Source organism: Ceratotherium simum, chromosome 16 (genome assembly GCF_057802395.1).
Source record: "Ceratotherium simum simum isolate JZ-2026a chromosome 16, ASM5780239v1, whole genome shotgun sequence".
Classification (NCBI taxonomy): domain Eukaryota; kingdom Metazoa; phylum Chordata; class Mammalia; order Perissodactyla; family Rhinocerotidae; genus Ceratotherium; species Ceratotherium simum.
In genome coordinates this window covers 21,683,929-21,705,157 of record NC_141915.1, presented here as the reverse complement: position 1 = coordinate 21,705,157, position 21,229 = coordinate 21,683,929, and the positions used below count along the sequence as shown (strand labels likewise).

The following is a 21,229-nucleotide window of genomic DNA, read 5'->3' as shown; positions in this document are numbered from 1 at the left end:
AAAAAATGGATGACGTGCTAGGTGTTTATATGTTGAGATATGGAATGTATTTGGGCAAATAGGTGCTACAAACAAGGTCGCTTTGAATTACATCTTAAATTGGCAAATATATCCCTGACATAATGTTTCAGAATCTCATTGGAAATGGTGTGTCTTGTTTTTTCACTTTTGGTGTAGGGAAATTTAAAATTTGTAGTGGATGGTGACACGCCTCTTATTGAAAACGGCAAGGTTGTGTCTGTCATAGCAGAATTGCTCTCCACCAAGACGGACATGGTTGAGAAAGCCCTTCTTTACCGGACTGTGGCTACGGGTCGCGACATCATTGACAAGCAGCACACGGAACAGGAAGCTAGCTACGGCAGGGACGCCTTTGCTAAGGTGGGATTTGAGCTTACATTCTCTCAGCCTGGTGTTGATCTCAGTTGCAGTTTTAGTGAACTTCCATGAGGATGTGTTCAGACGTTCCTTGAAAGTAGCTTAAGGCTTTTAGAAACCATAATGATACCTTTTGGCCATCACAGTCTCCATAAAACCTCGTGACTATGAGCATCCATGCCAGAAAATATTCTGAGAAAAGCAGAAGAGAACTGACTGGGAAACTGAAGATGCAATGCTTACTTCTCAGGGCCCCTTGCTGGCATGAGCCCCTCTCATGGCCCTTCCTCCATTTTGCTTTCCTCACCCAAAAATACTTTGTGGAAGTCCCCTTTAGGTCAACTGCTAGAGTTCTGATCCACTGTGTTTAATGTCTGTGTGTGGTGATGGTACCGTAACTTATTAACCTTCCACCTCTTAAGTCATTCACCTTGTTTCCTTTTTCTGCCATTACAAACAATGCTGCGAATCCTTGTATGTCTATCCCTACACATCGGTGTTTGGATTTCAGTTGGATGGAGTCCCAGGAATGAGCTTGCTGGGTCAAAGGACACACTAATTTTAAACTGTAAATTACTGATTTTATGGGTGTACAGTAATACCTCATTGTTAGTTTAATTTTCATTACTAGTGTATTTGAGCTGCTTTTCATATTTTTGTAAAGTATTTAAATCTATTCTGAGAATTGCTTGGGTATATTCTCTGTATGTATTTCTTTAGTGCTCTTATCTTTTTATTATTAATTTGTAAGAGCTTATAACTTTAACCCTTTGTCTATTTTCTGTGTGGCAAATGTTTTATTTTCCCAAGTGTAACATTTTCTTTTCTTTTTCTTTTTTGCTGGTTGATTAGATTGCTACATATTCCATTTTTTACTCTTGTGAGTCTCAGACTTGGTTTTGTAGTCTCGGGAGGAATTTGAATTTATCCAAGTGCTGTGAGAATGAAGGATTATAAGCAGGGGCAATGACATTAAGTTTGAACTTTTAAAGTGATCACTCTGGCCTTAATCTGGAGAATCTCATTGCGGGGTAGGACAAGAGTGAAAGCAAGACCATTAAGGGGCTATTTCAGTAATCCAGGAGAGAGATGATGGCAGCTTAGACTAGGAAGGTGCAGTGGAGATGGAGAAAAGAGGATGATTTGAGATAGACTGTATTTGGAAAATGAAATGAAGTTCCCTGGAGACTGAGACCATGTTTATGTTTCTTAGCACTGTATCTCCAACAAACTGCTCGTGATTAGTACTCAGCAAATACTTGTCTAATGAATGAATAAATTCCTAAGGTTCTGTTGCCATTTATTCATGGTTAAAAGTAGGGTAGGAATAAGGGGCCGGCCTGGTGGCGCAAGTGGTTAAGTGCGCGGCTCCACTGCAGCGACCCGGGGCTCGCCCGTTCAGATCCTGGGCGCGCACCGACGCACCGCTTGTCAAGCCATGCTGTGGCAGTGTCCCATATAAAGTAGAGGAAGATGGGCATGGATGTTAGCCCAGGGCCAGTCTTCCTCAGGAAAAAGAGGAGGATTGGCAGATGTTAGCTCAGGGCTGATCTTCCTCACAAAAAAAAAAAAAAAAGTAGGGTAGGAATAGTTTTTGGAGGTGGGAAGGCAAGAGTCCTGACAGGACACAGTTTGAGACGGCTGTGAGACATCTAGGAGTGTTGTGAGGAGACAGCATGAGTCTGGAGCTCAGAGGAGAGGCCTGCACTGGGATAATACATTTGGGAGTGGAATTATATTACTGCTGTTCAGTATTGGATGATATGACTTAGAGAGGAGGTGTTAGAGTGAAGAGAAGACGACCAGGAGGAATTCCAACTTTTAGAGGTCAGGTAGGGGAGGAGACCCTACCAAAGGTCACCAAGGAGTAGCCAGTGAAATAAGAGGAAAATTAAGAAAGTCTGGTCTCAAATCCCAGAGAGGACAATGTTACAAGAAGAGAGTGGGATACTAGGTTGAGTGGTGCTGGGTATTTGAATGAGATGTCCGTACAGAGGTACAAGGAAGCATCTATATGGTGCTCGGGGTCCTTGATGAGCCATTTCGCTGGAGTAGTGGGAGATGAGGGAGGACTGGAGTGGACCGAAGAGGACCGAAGAGTGAAAGGAGGTGAAGAATGGAGGTGACGTGTGTGGTCAAGTGTGGGAAGCTGGGGGGAGATGTTAAGGAAGGTGTTCTAGATATGACATTGCGGAGCAGGTTTGTATCAGGATGTGAATGTGTGTTAGTATGTGGTGCCTTTTTCTGTGTGTGATCTGGCATGTGTATCCTTGTGCCTTGGATGCCTGTTTGATTCTCAGGGAATTTCAAACTGTGGCCTTTTGGCTCAGACCTTTATTTAGCATTGTAAATCGATGTTTATATTTTTTAGAACCCGTAGAGCTTTAGTGGAGCATAGATATTAACTCATTAGTTCCCCACTTTCCATGTTTGATGAGATTAACAATAAAGCAATGAAGTGCCTTATACGAGGGAGTAGGAGGATTATGGATAGAGCTGGACACAGAAACATACCCGAGGAATGTTGTTGGAATACAATATGTGTAGTGACCAATAATAATCTTTTAAAATTCTGAACTATTTACTTTAGTTTTACGTACATCATATTGTTTTTTTAACAGATGATCTCCATTTCTAATTTTTCTGCTTCGGGTAATAACAGCTATCCTAAATGGTAAGAAGGTGGACAGGAATTTAAAACCTACCACAAATCTGAACAGAGGAGTCATTCCCAAAAGGGCAAGAATTTACGATGTTGTTTTCCTCACAGGCAATATATGAACGCCTTTTTTGTTGGATCGTCGCTCGCATCAATGATATTATTGAGGTCAAGAACTATGACACCACGATCCATGGGAAAAACACTGTTATTGGTGTCTTGGATATCTATGGCTTTGAAATTTTTGACAACAATAGGTAAACCAGATAAGATACCTAAAACCCTATTGTTTATCTTTATTTATTTGAACCTAATTTATTCCTTTTCTTGCAGCTTTGAGCAGTTCTGCATCAATTACTGCAATGAGAAATTGCAGCAGCTCTTTATTCAGCTGGTTCTGAAGCAAGAACAGGAGGAGTACCAGAGGGAAGGGATCCCCTGGAAGCACGTGAGTGGATTCCTGTGAAAAATGGCTTCCTGTGTTTCACGTGTCATTGAGAGTATCAAATTGTATCATTTTAGATATTTTTTAAATCTTGTGGGGTACATGGAACACCTAAACCTTAGCTTTCCTTTTTGGGATATGTGAATACAATTCGTTTTCAGGGTTGATAGGTGGGATTTCTCTAATTTGATAGACTCCCTTGTTGGTGCCCAGAAAACGCTGAGTTATAATCAGTAAATTTAATATTTTCACTTTATGGCTGATGCCATGTAAGTTTTCTGGTTCATATCTGTCTGCTAGAGTTTAGTGTCATTTGAAGTTCTTTGGAGCAGCAACTTTTGTCTTAAATTTGCTTTACTTTGCCTCCAAATTTAATTTCTTCTTCCTCCTTTTCTTCCTTTTTCTCCTCTTATTTCTTCTTTTTCCTTCTCTACTTTGTAAACTAAATGACATTTTATTGTCTTAAGTTAGTTATTCCTGTTCTCTGAAACCCAGGCATGAAAACACTTACATTAACTTTTATTTCCATTTACTTTCCTTTGTGTCACACTTCAGTTATCACCTCTCTTCTTGTGGCTCTCTGTGACTTTAATATGTGTCAGAGTCACACTATTCTGGTAGGATATAGCCAGAAAGTCTGACTGGTCCAGGGTACAAACCCCGGAGATCACAGCTAAAAAGCATGACGATTAGACCTCCTGTTCATGATAGAAATAAGCCTAGTAATTTTTCTTTTCAATTTGTATTTTTAAACAATTTTGAGAACAGACTTGAAAAGTGCAAAACCTTCTGAGTTTCCATAAGTTTCTGTGTTTATAAAACTGTCTTCTTGCCAAATAGTATAGACAATAAAAATAAATCAGTATTTGTTTTTTGATGTTCAACATAATAGCAGTAAAAAACTATTTGAAATGCTACATTTAAATTACTTTTATATCGGGCCGGCCCTGTGGCTTGGTGGTTAAGTGCGCACGCTGCGATGCTGGTGGCCGGGGTTCGGATCCCGGGTGCGCATCGAGGCACCGCTTCTCCGTTCATCCTGAGGCCGAGTCCCACATACAGCAACTAGAAGGATGTGCAGCTACAACATACAACTATCCACTGGGGCTTTGGGGGGAAAAAATAAAATAAATAAAATCTTTAAAAAAAAAAAATTACTTTTATACTCTTTCCCTCCTTCCTACTTTCTATCTCCTCTCATTCAGAAAAAAAAGACAATGGTATAATACGTAGCTTTCTTGCCTCAAATTGCATCTTTGCCTTCCATCACGTGTTAAACATTAGAATACCATAAAAATGTTTGTTCAAGTATACTAGTATAAATTTTGCCTATTTACAAATAAACCAAAGGGTGTGTTATCACTTTGTAATAGAATTACCTACAATTTTGATTTAAAGAGTGAACTCTCGTAACACGTATAAGATGTAATTCAGTTCGGTTCAGTTAAGTTTATATGCAGCTTTCTCTGAATGAATCTGTTGTATAATACACAATTATAACTGAAGCTTAGATTTTTATAGCAAATTTAGTCATAAAACTTGTTATTCAGGTGTGATTCAGAGATACTGGTCAAAAATATCCTTTAACAATCAGAGTGTCAGATTCCACAGGCATAGTTGATAAAGGGAAAAGTCCACAATTGCAGTAGGCTATTCCAAACATCCCCAAAAGAAGCAAAAGCTCTAAAAATGCAAAAATCCTTAGCAAAATAAGCCAGGAAATATGTGTCCAAGAGGGAACAGAAGGCTAACTCCAAGGTGACCGTTACTGACCATATGCCAGGTCCCCCCAAATTAGACTCTCTATTCTGAGCAAGTATTTCCTTTAAAAACCCCCAATTTCTGAACATAGTGATTAATTCTTTTTTTATTATTATGGAAAATTTCAAACAGAAGAGCAGAGATCATAATATAATAAACTCAATGTACTCATCATCTAGCTTGAACAGTTATCAGTGGATTGCCAGTCTTGTGTCGTCTGAACCCACCTACCCACCCCTAGATTATTTTGAAGCAAACCTCAGACATCACATTATTTCATCTGTAAATATTTCAGGTTGTTTCTCTAAAAGATAAAGACTTTTACAAAAGCCATAACCACAATATCATTATCACACCTAAAAAATTCATAGTAATTACGTAATATCATCAAATAGCCAGCCAGTGTTCACATTTCACATTTCCTCAGTTGTCTTACAGTTTTTTGTTTTATGTTTTTAATTGTTTGAATTTGGATCTAGATAAGGTTCTTACATTATGATTGGTTCATAGGTCTCTTGCATATCTATAGGTTTTCTCCTCCATCTTTTTTTCTTCCTTGCAATCTTTTGTTTGAAGAGAATGAGTCATTTGTTCTGTAGAGTTTCCCACTGTCTAGATGTTGCTAATCGGATGCCCGAGGTGTCATCTAATAAGTTTCTCTGTTCTGTGTTTGTCCTTGGTTGTTAGATCCAGAGTCTTGACTGGTTTCAGGATCAGTGTTTTTCTACCACTCTATTTCATAGGTGGTATGTGAATTTCCCTAAGGAGGTTCAAAATGGCTGGCTCTCTTCCTAATTGATCACTTTTAAAGGCTTTTGGTGCCATAGTTTACAAGTCATTTTTAGCTGCTGAGAATTTAACTCTCAGGCACAAAGCTGCTCTATTTGGAGTGGGAATGTGAGGCCCAGATCCCTGTGCCCCTGAGCCACCCCATCACATCTCTCCTTGCTATCTGTATCGCCCAAGAAAGCTCTTGGGAATCCCAGGTTGCTGAAAGAATCTGGTGTGAAAACTATGACTTTAAGCAATATTTGAAGCAACATTAAACTTACAAACTAAGTTATTGGGCTCTTCAGCAAAGACTAATCGTTTTTAGTTATACACTTGGAATTTTAGGAAACTTAATTCTTTTGTCCCTGGGATAAAATACTTAGTCTTTAATTCCATAGTCCCAAAGTCTAAGACTTCAGTTGTTAATTAGTACAGAGTTACTGCTTTTTGAGTATTTTCATGATATTTTTTCCAAAGATGGAAATAACTCCTCTCCCTAATTAGAAATATAATAAATGTCCACAATAAAAGTAAATATTCAGACCATAGCTTCTCTGTCTCTGAACTACTGACATTTTGAACCAGATAAATGTTGTGGGGCTGTTGTGTGCATTGTAGGATGGTTAGCAGCATCCCTGGCCTCTTCCCACTGGATGCCAGTAGCACACCTCTAGTCATGACCATCAAAAATGTCTCCAGACGATGCCAAATGCCCCTGGGGAGCAAAGTCACCCTCTGCTGAGAATCACTGATTTAGACAAACCAGGAAAGTATAAAAAAGAAAGTAAAAGCTACCCAGTTTGCAGACTTTCAGTCCATGGAGTACAGAAGAGGACTTGGAAGACTAGTAATGGAGCTGAAAGCCACAGACAAGTAACTGGCATGAGTCCTTGGATTTTAAATAGCATGGAACAGGAATACATAAGGGACTTTAGTCATCTATTATGAGTGTATAGATCTTCCAGAAGGTAATGGAGACAACGCTCGGTTTAGGTACCTTTTAAATGAGATGAGACACATCAACACGCAAGATTACAACGTATGATAGTAAGCTGCCCGTCTTCAAATGATGTACAGCTAGCCTGAGTTAGGCCAGTGTGTGCCCTCTATGTGTGTATGGTGATATGTATGCTGCGAGCCAGCAGAAAAACAGGTGTACATGAGGATTTTTGTATAAACTTTGTGTATATTGAAGTTGCTAAAAAGCCAGAAGTTATTTATAACTTTATTCAGCTTATGGAAGTAAATGAAAAGCTTATTCTTACCTTGTATAGATACTTACATCTCAGAATTAAATTTTTTATACTATACCCGGAAAAACATCAAAACTCTGTTAGACCCATATATGCTTTTTAACTTTGGGGAAACTGGAGGAGACACTCTTTTGGATTTAAGTCATCCAGGGCCATGTAATTAGAAATGCAAGTTTTGTGTAATACCTTAACCTCATCAAGTTATATATCAAGTGATACTTTAAGGTTATTTGTTGGTACTTAGTGGAATTCGTGTCTTATGGTTAATGGCCAATAGATTGGGGGATTGAGAGTATGAAGGCATAAGGTTAGGTGCAGGATCTGGAGACAGGATTAAAACAAGAGTTGGTGATGGGGGAAATGTTTATCTTCTTTATAATTTTTGCCTGGAGCTACACTCATGTAAGACAAGGTGTTTCATGTTATAAAGTCAACAAAGAAATTAAAAAATAAACCTCTGATAGGATGTGTGCTCACTGTAGTGTTAGACCTCGTCAATGTTATTTACATACTTGGCATTACGGTAGCTTTAAACTCTTGACACTTATGGAGGCATTGGTGTTTTACCTGTCCTGCTCTCTGTTCCGTTTGGGATTGCTTCCTCGCTGTGTCCTGCAGATTGATTACTTCAACAATCAGATCATCGTGGACCTTGTGGAGCAGCAGCACAAAGGGATCATCGCAATCCTTGATGACGCCTGCATGAACGTCGGCAAAGTCACCGATGAAATGTTCCTCGAAGCACTTAACAGTAAACTGGGCAAACACGGTCATTTTTCCAGCCGAAAGGTAATGTTGGATGAGAACTTCTCCTTTTGATCTGTAAGATTTTCCTCGTTGTTTGGCAGAATTAAATGGTTTTATATGTTGAGTTAAAAGAATGTCCACTCAACTAAGAAAGAAAGGCCATAAGCATCTGTTAAATGATTTCTTGCTGTGGATGAATTCTGCCTCTCTGGTTTATAGGATGATGAGACTGATAAAAATCATAATACCCAGGAGAGGGAGCTCCAGACTATTCAATTTGCTAGAAATAGGAAAAATGAACGTGATTCTTTAGAAAGCATGATGTCATTTATAACCAATAGGTGCAGAGTCCTTGTTCATGTGCTAGAATTTTGCTCCTGCATCTGCTAACTCTGGCACTGAAAATAGCTTTTGTCCTTGACTTTTTACTGTAATGCTCCTCAGTCATAAAATGTAGTATGTGTGCTCTGCCATAGTTCTTCAGACATTGTGGCTCTCGTGAAAACAGAGAAATTCTATCTGTAATTCTAGTTGTTACAAGGAAACTCATTCCTTAAATGAGTGAGTATCCTTTAACTCCTTATCTTTCACGTTCCAAAACTGTTATAAACAGATCACATTTCTGTAATTGGTGTCAGTGTGGTTATCAGACCTTTGTGCTGTGCCTTGCATCTCGTATGTTGCCATAATATTTGTCCTAGGAGAGAGACACCATCATCCCTGGGTGTTCCCTACAAATACAGCCTTGTCTAGCAACCATAAGCTGAAGGAGAAACAAGCCCCATGCTTGTTCACTTCCGTAAAGAAGGGAGCAAACATTTCTGCTCCTCCATATTTCCATATAAATCTATGACGCACTGCCATTTTTTGGCACGAATAAATCTATTTTCTAACTCTGTCCGCTTTGAAATTATGTAATCAGAACAGTAAGATTCCACATTTAACTAGTTAAAACGTAAGTCATCAAGAAATAGATTACTGGCTGATATTTATTTTGGGCCAGTTTATTTCTAAAATATTCTCCTTGGTCTGTAACTGAGGATTGGCTTGTAGCCCTACTACAAGTCGACTTTCAGATACTACGGTCTGATCTTTGACATTAGGGTTCCAATTAGAGGTATTCCTTCCGTCACTCTCCATTCATAACACAAATACTTAATAAGTGCCTCACAATTTCCAGGTATAATCCTGGGTGCTGGAAAAAAGCAGTGAGCAAAGTTAGAAGCAACATAAATAGTTTAGAGTGATGCTTTTAAAGATAGCATGATTGATTACACAGGCAAATGTCCTGACTTTGCGGGATGGGTTATAAATGTCCTTTATAATCACGGCTCCGGTTTGGGAGACTCCCCTAGCATTGTGCCTACCAGAGGGTAGACAGTCAGTGTTTGTCAAATTGAATCGAGTTGGTCACGATCATACCAAACAAAGCTTATGGGATATTGAATTTTAAACTGAAACATGCAAGGCGCCACTTCTTTGAAATAAATAACTATTAATCTCACATGAGAAATCACCTCATTTTGATATGTTCACCTTGGCCATTTATACACCTGCATCAAATTTATCAACCAAATATTTTGGAAGTACTTTTACTGGACAGAGGACTTTTAAGCAGTTGCTACTGATCAGATAGAAAATGCTAAACAGTAATATATCTGTGGAGATAGGCATTTTTTTTCCTTTTCTTTTTTTTACATGTGGGTACCCAGGTTCCCCCAACTCCCAGACCAGGTGGCTCCTTCCTCAGCGTCATCCCCCAGACAAGTCCTGAGATGGAAACTTTTAAATTGTGTTCTTTTCTGGGATTTTTGCCTAATGAAGGAAAGAAATGAAATACTCAAGCTGTCAGGATATTTTCATCACTATGAATCTTTCTGTTAAATAAGGCTGTTGTCCTGTATGCTAAGCCAGGTATTACCATTTGCTACGGGTTACTGATTAGCTAGAGTTATTGGCATGTTAAATAAGAGCTTTCTGGCTTGTATTTATTTAGGAGCTAAATTGTTTCTTATGCGTTAAAGTTGCCATGGAGAGGCAGGCAAATGATTTGATAAACCATAAAACTACCATTTAAAATATTATTAACATAAAGTTAAATGATAAATACATAACTATTATTATTTTTAAAAAGTAAGGAAAAATCTAAAACCTTTTGAGTTCAGATCAGTTGAGACTTTGCAGGATCCAAATGTAAGCATATTCAATTAGTGTAGAAATTTCTTGGGTCCTTTTATGTTGGGGGTTTTATGAATAAAAGGGTTTCTTGAAAGTGGTTAATGAGAGAGAGAGAGAAGGAAAGAGGAATTAAATATTTTGGAGACCTCTCTGTATGTTAGACACTTTGGTCTCCATAGTTCATTTAACCTTCAGAACAACTCTCTGAGATAAGTAATTACTAAACGAGACAGAGCATAGATGGGAGAGCCAAGATTTGAACCTCAGAAATCTGATTCTAATTTCCTGTAATTATTCGCTTGTCAGATTAATAGACTAATTATTCTTTTAACAATCTAGTTATTAGCGTAGAACCTACCATCCTGGTTGGAGTTGTTTGATATCTAACACTACAGTCAAAGTGGTTTTTGTACGTAACTGCGCTCAGTGCTTTGTGGATTCTTAGATGTCTGCGTTAGAATCTATAGGATATCAAGTGATCCTTCAGAGGGCAGACAAAGAAGTCTGGGTGCTACTGTAACAAGGAAAATTGCAGAAAGTTATGGAGGCCACCAGGGCTGTATAGAACTGCGTTTCCATAAAGTATTCCTCTTCAGGGAGAAAATGCTGCAGAAGGTTGATCTTCTGTGAATTGGTAGACCTGAACTGGAGTCCCAGCTTAGCAGAAGACAGGTGAGCCAGGCTGTTGTATACATAGGAAAGCACAGACATTACATTTTGTTCCAAGAATCCTTCCCAGAGCTAGCACTAACTAGCTATGTGACTTTGGGCCAATTACCTAACCTCTTTGAGCCTTAGTTTCCATGTGTGTAAGAGAGAGCCCATAATGCTTTAAATATCAGTTGTGAGGACTGAATGAGATGTATGTGCCTAGCAGATAACAAGCCTTCAATATGGTCCTTCTTAAGTGGAACATGGGCAGTTAGAGTAAGCTGGGCTGTGTTAAGATAGCAGCCAACATTTAAGTGTCATAGACAATAGAAGTCTGTTTCTCTCTCAAGCACTCAGACTTCTTCCATCTTATGGCTCTTCCATCCCGTATGGATTGACCTTCTCTGCGATCTACTAGTGGGAGGAGGAACAAGCACAGAGGAGGATTGCCTACTTCTTACCAGCTCTGGCTTGGAACAGCCTCACCTCACTTCCACTCACCTTCCATTGTCCAGAACTTGGTCACTTGGCCATTTCCCACTGCAAGGGTGGCTGGGAAATGAAGTCTAGCTGTGTGGATTTCTGGTGAAAGCTCACAGTCTTTACCACTTAAGCCAAATATCTAAATCAAGCCCCATGCAATGTGATTTCATTCAGAATGATATCATGATTTGTGACATTATCATCTTATGTTAAGTTGGAATATATTTTTAGGAAAGTGAAAATGTCTGTTTTCAAAATCATCTTCTTCTTGATTTCTTAGCTCTGTGCCTCAGACAAAATCCTGGAGTTTGATCGAGATTTTCGAATCCGACATTACGCAGGTGATGTAGTGTGAGTATCTTACTTTGGTACCTAACGTGATGATTTGCATGCAGGTTCACTTCTGAAAATATAACCAGGGAAAATAGAAATTGTTTTCCTGTTCATTTGCATTTTTCAGTCATATTGTATGCCAATGTATTATAATCTCTTTGCTTTAAAAAATTGGCATAGCTTCATTCATTCCTTGCTTTTCAAACATTTATTGAGCACGCACTATGTGGCCATGCACAGTTCCTGGCATAGTTGGCACTCAGTCAAAATCAGCTGATGGATAAATAAATCATGGAAGTATGTTAAGAACTAGGTTAGAAAGATGGATAAGGGCCGGCCCCGTGGCTTGGTGGTTAAGTGAGCGCGCTCCACTGCTGGCGACCCGGGTTCGGATCCCGGGCTCGCACCGACGCGCTGCTTCTCCGGCCATGCTGAGGCCGCGTCCCACATACAGCAACTAGAAGGATGTGCAGCTGTGACACACAACTATCTACTGGGGCTTTGGGGGGAAAAAATAAATAAATAAAATCTTAAAAAAAAAAAAAAAAAAAAGAAAGATGGATAAGATGGGCCTTTCCCTGAAGAAGCTAACAGTTTAGTGGTAGATACAAATAGATACATGATAAGTCACTAGAATGCAGAATGGAAAGGGTTAAACAAGAGATGCCCAGGCATTATGGAAATATTGAGGAGGAATCATTAACCCAGAGTGAGGAGTGTAGAGGAGTCTTGCTGGAGGAAGTGGTATCCATGCTGAGTCCTAAAGTAAAAGAGGCTTGGTCAGGGGAAAGAATTAAGAAGAGAGGAGAGAAGAGAGAGGGCATTCCAAGCGGAAGAGACAGCAGGCATGCAGGCCCAGAGGTGAGTCACCACTTATAAGTAGTTGGGTAACGATATGAGCAAAAACCAGGTTTTCCACATTATTTTTCAAATGTTATTTGAAAAAGCAAAATTCTCACAAGCCACATTTTCTGATTACAGTAAAAGCAGAAATTGATAAGAAAATATAACTACCTTAGTATTTTAGTTTCCTAGGGCCGCTGTAACAAATTACTACAAATTGATGGCTTAAAACAAGAAAAATTTATTCTTTCACAGTTCTGGAGGCCGGAAGTTTGAAATCTAGGTGTTGGCAGGGCCTCACTCTGAAGGATTTAGAGGAGGTGGCTGTAGGCTTTCCTTGGCTTGTGGCCGCGTCACTCCCATCTCTGCCTCTGTGGTCACCTCGCCTCCCCCTCTTCAGTGTGTCTCTGTTAAACCTCCCTCTGGAGGCCAGCCCCGTGGTCTAGCAGTTAAGCGCGCGCGCTCCGCTGCTGTTGGCCTGGGTTCGGATCCCGGGCGCGCACCGACTCACCACTTCTCCAGCCATGCTGAGGTGGCATCCCACATACAGCAACTAGAAGGATGTGCAACCATGACATACAACTATCTACTGGGGCTTTGGGGAAAAAAGGAGGAGGATTGGCAATAGATGTTAGCTCAGGGCCAGTCTTCCTCAGCAAAAAGAGGAGGATTGGCATGGATGTTAGCTCAGGGCTGATCTTCCTCACAAAAAAAAAAAAAAAAATTTCCCTCTGCCTCTATCTGAAAACTAGACTTGTGATGACATTTAGAGCCCACCTGAGTAATACAAATTTCTCCTCTCAAGACCCTTAACGTAATCACATTTTCTACCATATAAGGTAACATTCACAGGTTCCAAGGAATTTGACATGAATGTCTTCCAGGGGATCATTTTTTAGCCTACTACATTTAGTGTATTTTACTGTCCACTGAACACTGCTCCTTATCTTGTTTTTGTTTGAAGTTCTCTCTCTTCCTTTCTCCTTATTTTTTATGTTAGGAGTTCTATTCATATAACCCATTACAGGAAGAGATTAAACAACAACAAAAAGCAATGATCATCTCTATAAATGCCAAAGAGACAGTTGAAGAAATTTTAATAGCTGTTCCTAATTTAACTTAAAACTCTAGAATCATAGGCTCAAAATTATCACCCCATCTGTCAAACTAGCCGTTAGTGCTGGAATGGCAGCGTTTTCCACTTTTTCTAGTCCTGTTCCCAGGTTCCAGAATACTGAAGAGGGAAGATCCAGTACAGTACAGGTATCCCACCCTGAAAATCCAGCCTCACTTGCAGGGTACTTTCATACAGCTCAGAATGGCAGAAAAGCAGAGCTGGACAGAGGCCTGGGAGATCACCTAGGCCAGCTCCTTTGTTTTACAGCTGAAGAGACTTATGCAGAGTATGTAAAATGCTTACCCAAGGTCACACAGCAAGTTTATAGAAGAGCTGAGACAATAACTAGGTTTCCAGACTCCCGGCCCAGAATACTAGCTGACCACTTTGAGGGATATGCACTGCCCTGGACTTCCCTTTCTCTCCTTAAGCCTTTCAATCCTTTTCTAGATTTTTATTGGCTATCTTCTGTGTGTGCAACACTTGGTAAAGTATGGTCCCTGCCCACAAAGAACTTTCCATGTAAGATGCATACATACGTATATAGTTGTGTGTGTATTTATTTATATACCTAATATACATATTATATATATAATATTATATACATATAGTATACATATATATACAGATTTACATACATACATTGATATAATAAAAGATGGTCTAAAATAATTGCCATATAAGTAATAATAAGTGTTGTCAGAATTCAGAATAAGCAAATGATAAAATATTTCTATCTGTGTGATAAACCTGGGAAGGCTAATGCTGGTCCTTAGATACCAGGAATTATTTTTATGAGAAGAAGTGGGAAGGGTGCTAAAAATATTCATGAAATAGCAACTAGGTCCATTTCACTGGTGTGTATCCTTTTTGTAGCATAGAGAAGTAGAAATGCCTGGAAAAGTAGATTGAGATCAAATCACAGTGAGTCCAAAGGCCAAAATAAGGACTTTGAAGTTTGGATTTTATGGGCTAGACAATTGATTAAAAGTCAGACAACTTCAAGGGTTCAGTGACTTGAAGGTGTTAAGAAGACCTAGGCTGGAGGAGACAAGGAAATAATTTTGGACCTGGTGACCTTTAAGTGCCTATGGGCAGTACAACCTGAAGGAACTTTCTTGCAGAATTAAACATGTAAGGCTGAAACGTTGGTGAGAGGTCAGGGTTAGAGATCTGATAATTGTTTACATTGATGTGATTGTCAAGGAAGAAAATATAGACAGGTAAGAAAGCAGAGCTGTAAGGAGCAGCTGCATCTAGAGTTACTATTTGCTCAGCCTCCTAGCCTCTGTCTTAATCACCCAGAATCCTCCATTGCTTTTATACGCCCAGCACTGAGTTTACTCCTCGGAGAGTCCGTGCAGGCACTGCAGCAGAGCAGCTCCCATTCCTGCCTTTGTCACCAACTGCAATCCTAGCTGGACTTTCAAGACCTGACTCATCTCCCTTCCTCCAAACCATGACTACTGACCTCATTGTCTCTTAAGAACTCCATGCATGTGCCTGCTTCCGTCCCTTCATTTAATCTGTTTCCCTGTGTGGTCTGCCTTGCTCTTTCTCCTCTGCTTATCCATATCTTACCATCCTTTGCAGTTCTTCTTGGATTCTTTTATCCCACCCTGAACACACTGAGCGAACCTTAGGCAAGTCACTTGACCTCCCTACAGAAGAGACTATTAGTTCCTGTATGTTGCTGTTTTGCTTTTATCTTAGGAATGCTGGATGATCAATACAGCTATCTTTTTAAAAGTCGTCTTCTTGAGGTAAGCAATAAACCAGTAGTAAATGATGATCTTAATTGTAATGATGGTACTGATGTTTGCTCTGCTTTTGAGGAATAGGAACAGCTTCCCATCTATTTAGTAGGTAAATTTGATATCCTTTAACACAGCACAAGGTGGGCAGTATCAGCTTTACAGATGACTGATTGCAGAGTTAACAGTGGAAAGGCTTGTAAACTTCTAGAAAGCTTAAATGTGGGTCTTGCTTGGTGAATAATGCAAGTTTTCTATTTTTTTTCTCTATTAGCTATTCTGTCGTCGGTTTTATTGACAAAAATAAAGACACTTTATTTCAAGATTTCAAGCGCCTCATGTATAACAGGTAGGATTGAAATTTTATTATCTTTACATTAAGCTCTTTGACATATATATTACATAATATGTGTGCACTTGGTTACTTTTATGTGACAATTTTAAGAGTTTCTGCCAAATTTTCTAGTTCTGCTTGATCATGATTAATGAATAAAGTAGTATGTTACATTATGATTCTAAAATCTATAAACTTAGGGCAGGGAACTGCTACTAATACAATTTTCCTTGATTTCCCTTGGGTTGCCTCGGTGTCTCTGTTCACTGCTGCCACCCTTCCGGCACCCCCACTGGCTAGGCCAGTGGCCGTGGGAGTGTCAGATAACCTCTGACCCAGCTGAAAGCTTTACACACTCAGATTCCCACTGTAGTGTCTTTGCCCCCAACTAAAAGACCATTCTAATAGCAGACTGACGTCTAGTGTCAGTGATGATCCTAAGTGGACAGAATCTTCTCACAATCCAAGAAAATGTGAAAGAACTGTGAGGAAATAAGACCAGGCAAAGGATGGCAAGTTCAAACCCAGTATGGTTACTTTAGAAAGAAGGCCCAAGAAGAAGAAAGAGGATTCTTGGCCAGCTTCTCCTTTGGGATCAGAGAACTGTAGTCACTCATTTATTAAGTCTGCTCAGTCCGTTGGTCAGTAGATCATCCAAGATGTATTAAGCACATCTGAGCCACACGTTCTTCTATGCTGTGGGATATAGCTGCGACCAAAATCCCTGCCCTCGTGGATCTTATATTCTAGTGGAGGTGACAGTCAAACAAGAAAACAACTAACTTTCAGGTAGTGTCAAGTGCTTCACACTTCATTCAAGTGTGAAGAAAAATAAAGTAGGTAAGAGATTGAGGGTACAGACAAGGAAGGCAGGGGAGGTGTTCTAGATAGGGTGGTCAGAAAAGGTGTCTTAAAAGAGGTGACATTTGAGCAGAGGCCTGAATGAAGTGAGGGAGCAAGCCATGGACATGTTGGGGAAGAGCATGTCAGGCAGAGAGAACAGCTAGTACCAAGGTGCTCAGGTGGGAATGAGCTTGGGTGTATTGAGGACAGCAAGAAGGCCAGTGTGGCTACAAATAGAATGAGGGACAGGGAGAGTGGTAGGGAATAAATTGAAAGGGGTCAACAGGGCCGGGATCATGAAGAGTCTGTGAGCCAAGGTAAGGATGAAGTATGAAGGGAAGCCATTGGAATTCACTATATGATGTGCTTTATATTTTAAAGAAATCACCAGGGCTACTGTGTACAACACATACCATAAAGGGCAAGAGTAGACAGGGGCAGACCAGTTAGGAAGCTAGTTTAGTAATCCAGGCTGAGACTTGGATGGTAGTGACACAGATGATGAAAAGTGGTCAGAGTGGGTAATATTTTGAAAGTAGAGCCAACAAGATTTGTTGATGGATAGGATGTGTGGTATGCGAGAAAAACAGAAATCAAAGAGGCCAGAGCAGTGGGGAAGGGATGCTTGATGTGGGAAAGTCAAGAGGAGGAGCTAATTTGGTGGGGAAAGTCAAGAGTTTTGTTTGGATATGTGATGTTGGGGTTGCATATTGGATATCCGTTTGAAAATGCCAAATAGGCAATTGCATGTATGCATCTAGAACTCAGGGTAAAGGTGGGACTAGAGATGCAAATTCATGGTCATCAGTATATTGATAGTATTTAAAGCCATAGCTGGGATGAAATTATCTAGGGTGAACATAAATAAAAAATGAGAGAAGAGGTCAATAGACGAATCCCTGAGACACTCCAACGTTTAGTGTCAAGCAAGAAAGGAAGAAGTAGCAAAGGAAACTGAGAGCATGCCAGTGAGGTAGGAAGAAAACCAGAAATCTGGTGTTGCAGAGGCCAAGCCAAGAAAACAACGCTTTAAGAAGAAAAAAATTATGAACTGTGTCAAATGCTGTCAAAAGTAGAGTGATGTGAGGACCAAGATTAACCCTTGGATTTGCTAACATGAAGGTCGGGGTCTCTTGACAACACTGGTTTCAGTAGAATCGTGAAGACAAATGTCTGATCAAAGTGGGCTCGAGAATACAGAAAATGAGGATGTGGAGACATTGTGTTCAAACAATTCTTTCAAGAAGTTTTGCTGTAGAATGATTCATCCGTGTGGATGATGAAGCCAGCAAGAACGGTGATGGAGCTATCATCACTAGAAAGTTACAGAGACATGGGAATGTAAGAGGGGATCTCTGTAAGCTGGTCATGGAGAAAAGGGACTTTCAGAAAGGAATTTCAATGCTTGATTTATCAGGTAAGATGCACCCGTTTTGAGGGACAAATGACAGAGTCTCGCATTGCTCTGTGTAAAAAGTGTCAAAAACTCAAATTGGAAAAATAGCCTTGGTTGGCTAGTGGCAATGTCAGGGTGTCTTGCCTGGAGAAGGCAGCCGGTCTGTGTACCAGGAGGCTGCACAAGGTGGCATTCATTACCTTGGTGAATTCATCATGGCCCAGACGTTCAGCTCACTGAGAACAGCTCCACCTTCCAGTCGTGAATTCACATAACTCCAGGCTCACAGGACCACAGGACCAATGTGGGAACAAAGCAGTGTGTGAATTTATTTCCAGTGAAAAATCTAACAGTCGCATGGAGTACCTGCAGGAACGGAATACCTGCGTTGGTATGACAGGCTTTTTCCCTATGGAAAATCTGCTTGGGAAGTCAAATAGCAGCGAGAATTCTGGTTTATTAATTGACAGTGAAAAATATTACCTGTAGAATCCGGAATGCTTAGTTGCTTGGTAAGCAGAGAATCAGAACAAAGGAACTTAGATAAATCCAACAATTAAAGGCATCAGGGGAAGCTGAATCCATTTCACAATAGGGATGGCCTTGCCAAAGGTGGAAAAGATTAAAAGTCTACTGACTACAGCTTATTCTATCTATCTCCATAATAGGAAAGGCCTTGCCAGTGGGATGGGAAGTCTTGAAATTATTTTGGCTAAAATCATCCTCCTAGATGGTGTTTGAAGGGGCTACCTTTGCCTCTGGACAATTTTCGATGCTTCCATGCTAAACAACCTCCCCAACTTTCAATCCTTTCTTTCTTTGTATATGTTTAAAGAGTAATCCTTGGATCTCTAGTTCTGTAGACCTTGAGAGTGTACACGCACAGGTGCGTGTGTGTGTGTGTGTGTGTAAATGGAAGGAGGAAGGAAGCAAGCAGGTGGCAGGCCACGTGCAGACTTTTTACTCCTCTCTTGTTAGCCAGATAAGTTCTGCCTTATCTATTATACATATTGGGTTTCTGGATAAATAAGCTTTCCTTTAAAAAAAGAGTTCTTTTAAATGTTTGAAAACTATTTTCTTAATATTACATTTATGACTTACTGGCCTGAAAGTGCTTTCTCTTTAAAATGGTTGTATGTGTCTGTTTTGATTCATTATGTATCAATTCTACAGTTTAATAATATAATAATAATAAACGTCTTATTTCCTTCATTTCCAACTTTCCCCTCTCCCTCCATTTACAAGGCAGTACGGGAATAGTCTCTAAATATGGCCAACAGTGAGTAAGGTGGAATTTGGGGTAGAAACTGCATACACCCAAAGCCAGTGATTTTCATTCTTTGGCATGCATCAGAATTTTCAAAGTACACATGCTCTACTTTCTGGAAGTTCTGTTCAGTAGGTGTTAGGAAGGCATCCAGGCATCATGTGCACTAAAGGTTGAGAGTCATTGCCTTAAATTCTCTCTCTGCTAAAGGTTAGGATGGAACAGTTAAGGAAAAACAATATACGTTTATGTGGTCATTTTTATTGATATGTATATCATTGGAAAATTATGAAATAGGACTAGAACATAATAAAACTGGGTCCATAAGCTATAGATCATTGCATCGTTTTATAGCCACTTTTGATGGTAGTTGGCACTGCTCGCTAGCAATGGTGAGGGCTGGGAGTGTTCCTTTGTCTTCATTCACAGACCCAGTCAGTCTTCAGCTCACCATTTATCTTCTTTGTTCCTTGTCATCCATTCTGGCATTTTGCAGCTGTTATTTTGAGCCTCTGTGTACAGAAACTTAGGTGTTTGGGGAACCAACTCAATTTTCTCAATTTTATACCAGGAAAAGAAAAGAGGCCAAAGTGATGGTAATAGTAAACATAATTAGCAAAGAATGTCCATGTTAATAAGTCTTTTCTCAACTCCCAATTTTTTTAAGTAAATTTCTGACAAGAGAAATGTTTCCAGAAAGCAAGCAACATTTCAAGTTCCAATTACTTTAAAATCAAAAGCACCTGAAATGAAACAGAAAATCAGAGTTGAGACCACCACACGTTTTTAAAAATATCTCCACAGAGCCAGATAATGAGTATATAATTTTTAGCATGAAAACTGGCCTGAAGTGCACTCTAAGAATTGAATTGCAGCAGTCTTAGTGTCACATCAATAAGATATTGTCACTGCGAATGCTACCTATAAATGTGTTCATAAATTCAGAGGCAGTAAAGGGATTTACTAGTAGACAGTGTGGAAAGGGTTATTTTATATTCCTATCTGTATTTTTAGAAAGACCTGGCTTTTTGTAGGGTTACCTATTCTGTATGAATATTTGTTTCAATGAGAAAATGCTTTCACTTTCATGTTTTCTGCCATGACATTGAAGATCGTTTTCCTACTAGTGGTTTGTCCTCATTTTTATACTACTCCCAAAATAATTTTATTTTATGTATGTATTGTAAGAACCATGTTAACCATTTGAGGATCCTAGGTTATAATAATATAGATGTCACTTTAAAGAAGTTTAAAGAATTTTTTAAATGCAGTATAGTTTGGACACATCTTCTCGATCTGTGGTGCAGTATCTGTCATTTCATTTTCAGCATAATTTTCTGGATGGAGTGATTCTTCCAGTTAGGCCCCGTGGGTTCAGTCTGCAGGCCAATTGTGACTCCCAGGATACAGTTCAACAGGATTGCTTAGCAATTCTTATTCAGCTTATTTGAATGTAACGTTTGAATTGCTCTTTCTCTGCTTCTCAGTTCAAATCCCGTGCTGAAGAATATGTGGCCCGAAGGGAAACTGAGCATTACAGAGGTGACCAAGCGACCTCTGACCGCTGCCACCTTGTTTAAGAACTCCATGATCGCTTTGGTAGACAACCTTGCATCAAAGGTAATTATTTTATTTTCTAAATATCCATTTTAATTCATAGAGTCCTTCTTAATATATGTTATAGAGAATGTATGATTTCTTTTTTAGGGAATTATAGTCAATCAAATTGATGAATATATATATATATATATATATATATATTTATTTATTTATTCATTTATTTTTCTGTGAGGAAGATCAGCCCTGAGCTAACATCCACGCCAATCCTCCTCTTTTTGCTGAGGAAGACTGGCCCTGGGCTAACATCTGTGCCCGTCTTCCTCCACTTTATATGGGACGCTGCCACAGCATGGGCTGACAAGCAGTGCATCGGTACGTGCCCGGAATCCGAACCCGGGCCGCCAGCAGCAGAGCACGCGCACTTAACCGCTACGCCACGGGGCCGGCCTCTGATGG

General features: G+C 39.7%; 1 protein-coding gene across 3 annotated transcripts in view; it reads left to right on the top strand.

Annotated features, from left to right (window-relative positions):
- MYO1D (myosin ID) overlaps positions 1 to 21,229 on the top strand; it is a 312,458-nt gene that overhangs the window by 103,485 nt on the left and 187,744 nt on the right. For all 3 annotated transcript variants that reach the window (XM_004441886.3, XM_087440786.1, XM_087440787.1), the window contains exons 8-14: positions 178 to 381; positions 3,149 to 3,294; positions 3,371 to 3,485; positions 7,886 to 8,056; positions 11,607 to 11,677; positions 15,648 to 15,722; positions 20,701 to 20,833. In XM_004441886.3, coding sequence (XP_004441943.1) covers positions 178 to 381; positions 3,149 to 3,294; positions 3,371 to 3,485; positions 7,886 to 8,056; positions 11,607 to 11,677; positions 15,648 to 15,722; positions 20,701 to 20,833 — 915 coding nt within the window. The remainder of the gene's footprint in view (positions 1 to 177; positions 382 to 3,148; positions 3,295 to 3,370; positions 3,486 to 7,885; positions 8,057 to 11,606; positions 11,678 to 15,647; positions 15,723 to 20,700; positions 20,834 to 21,229) is intronic.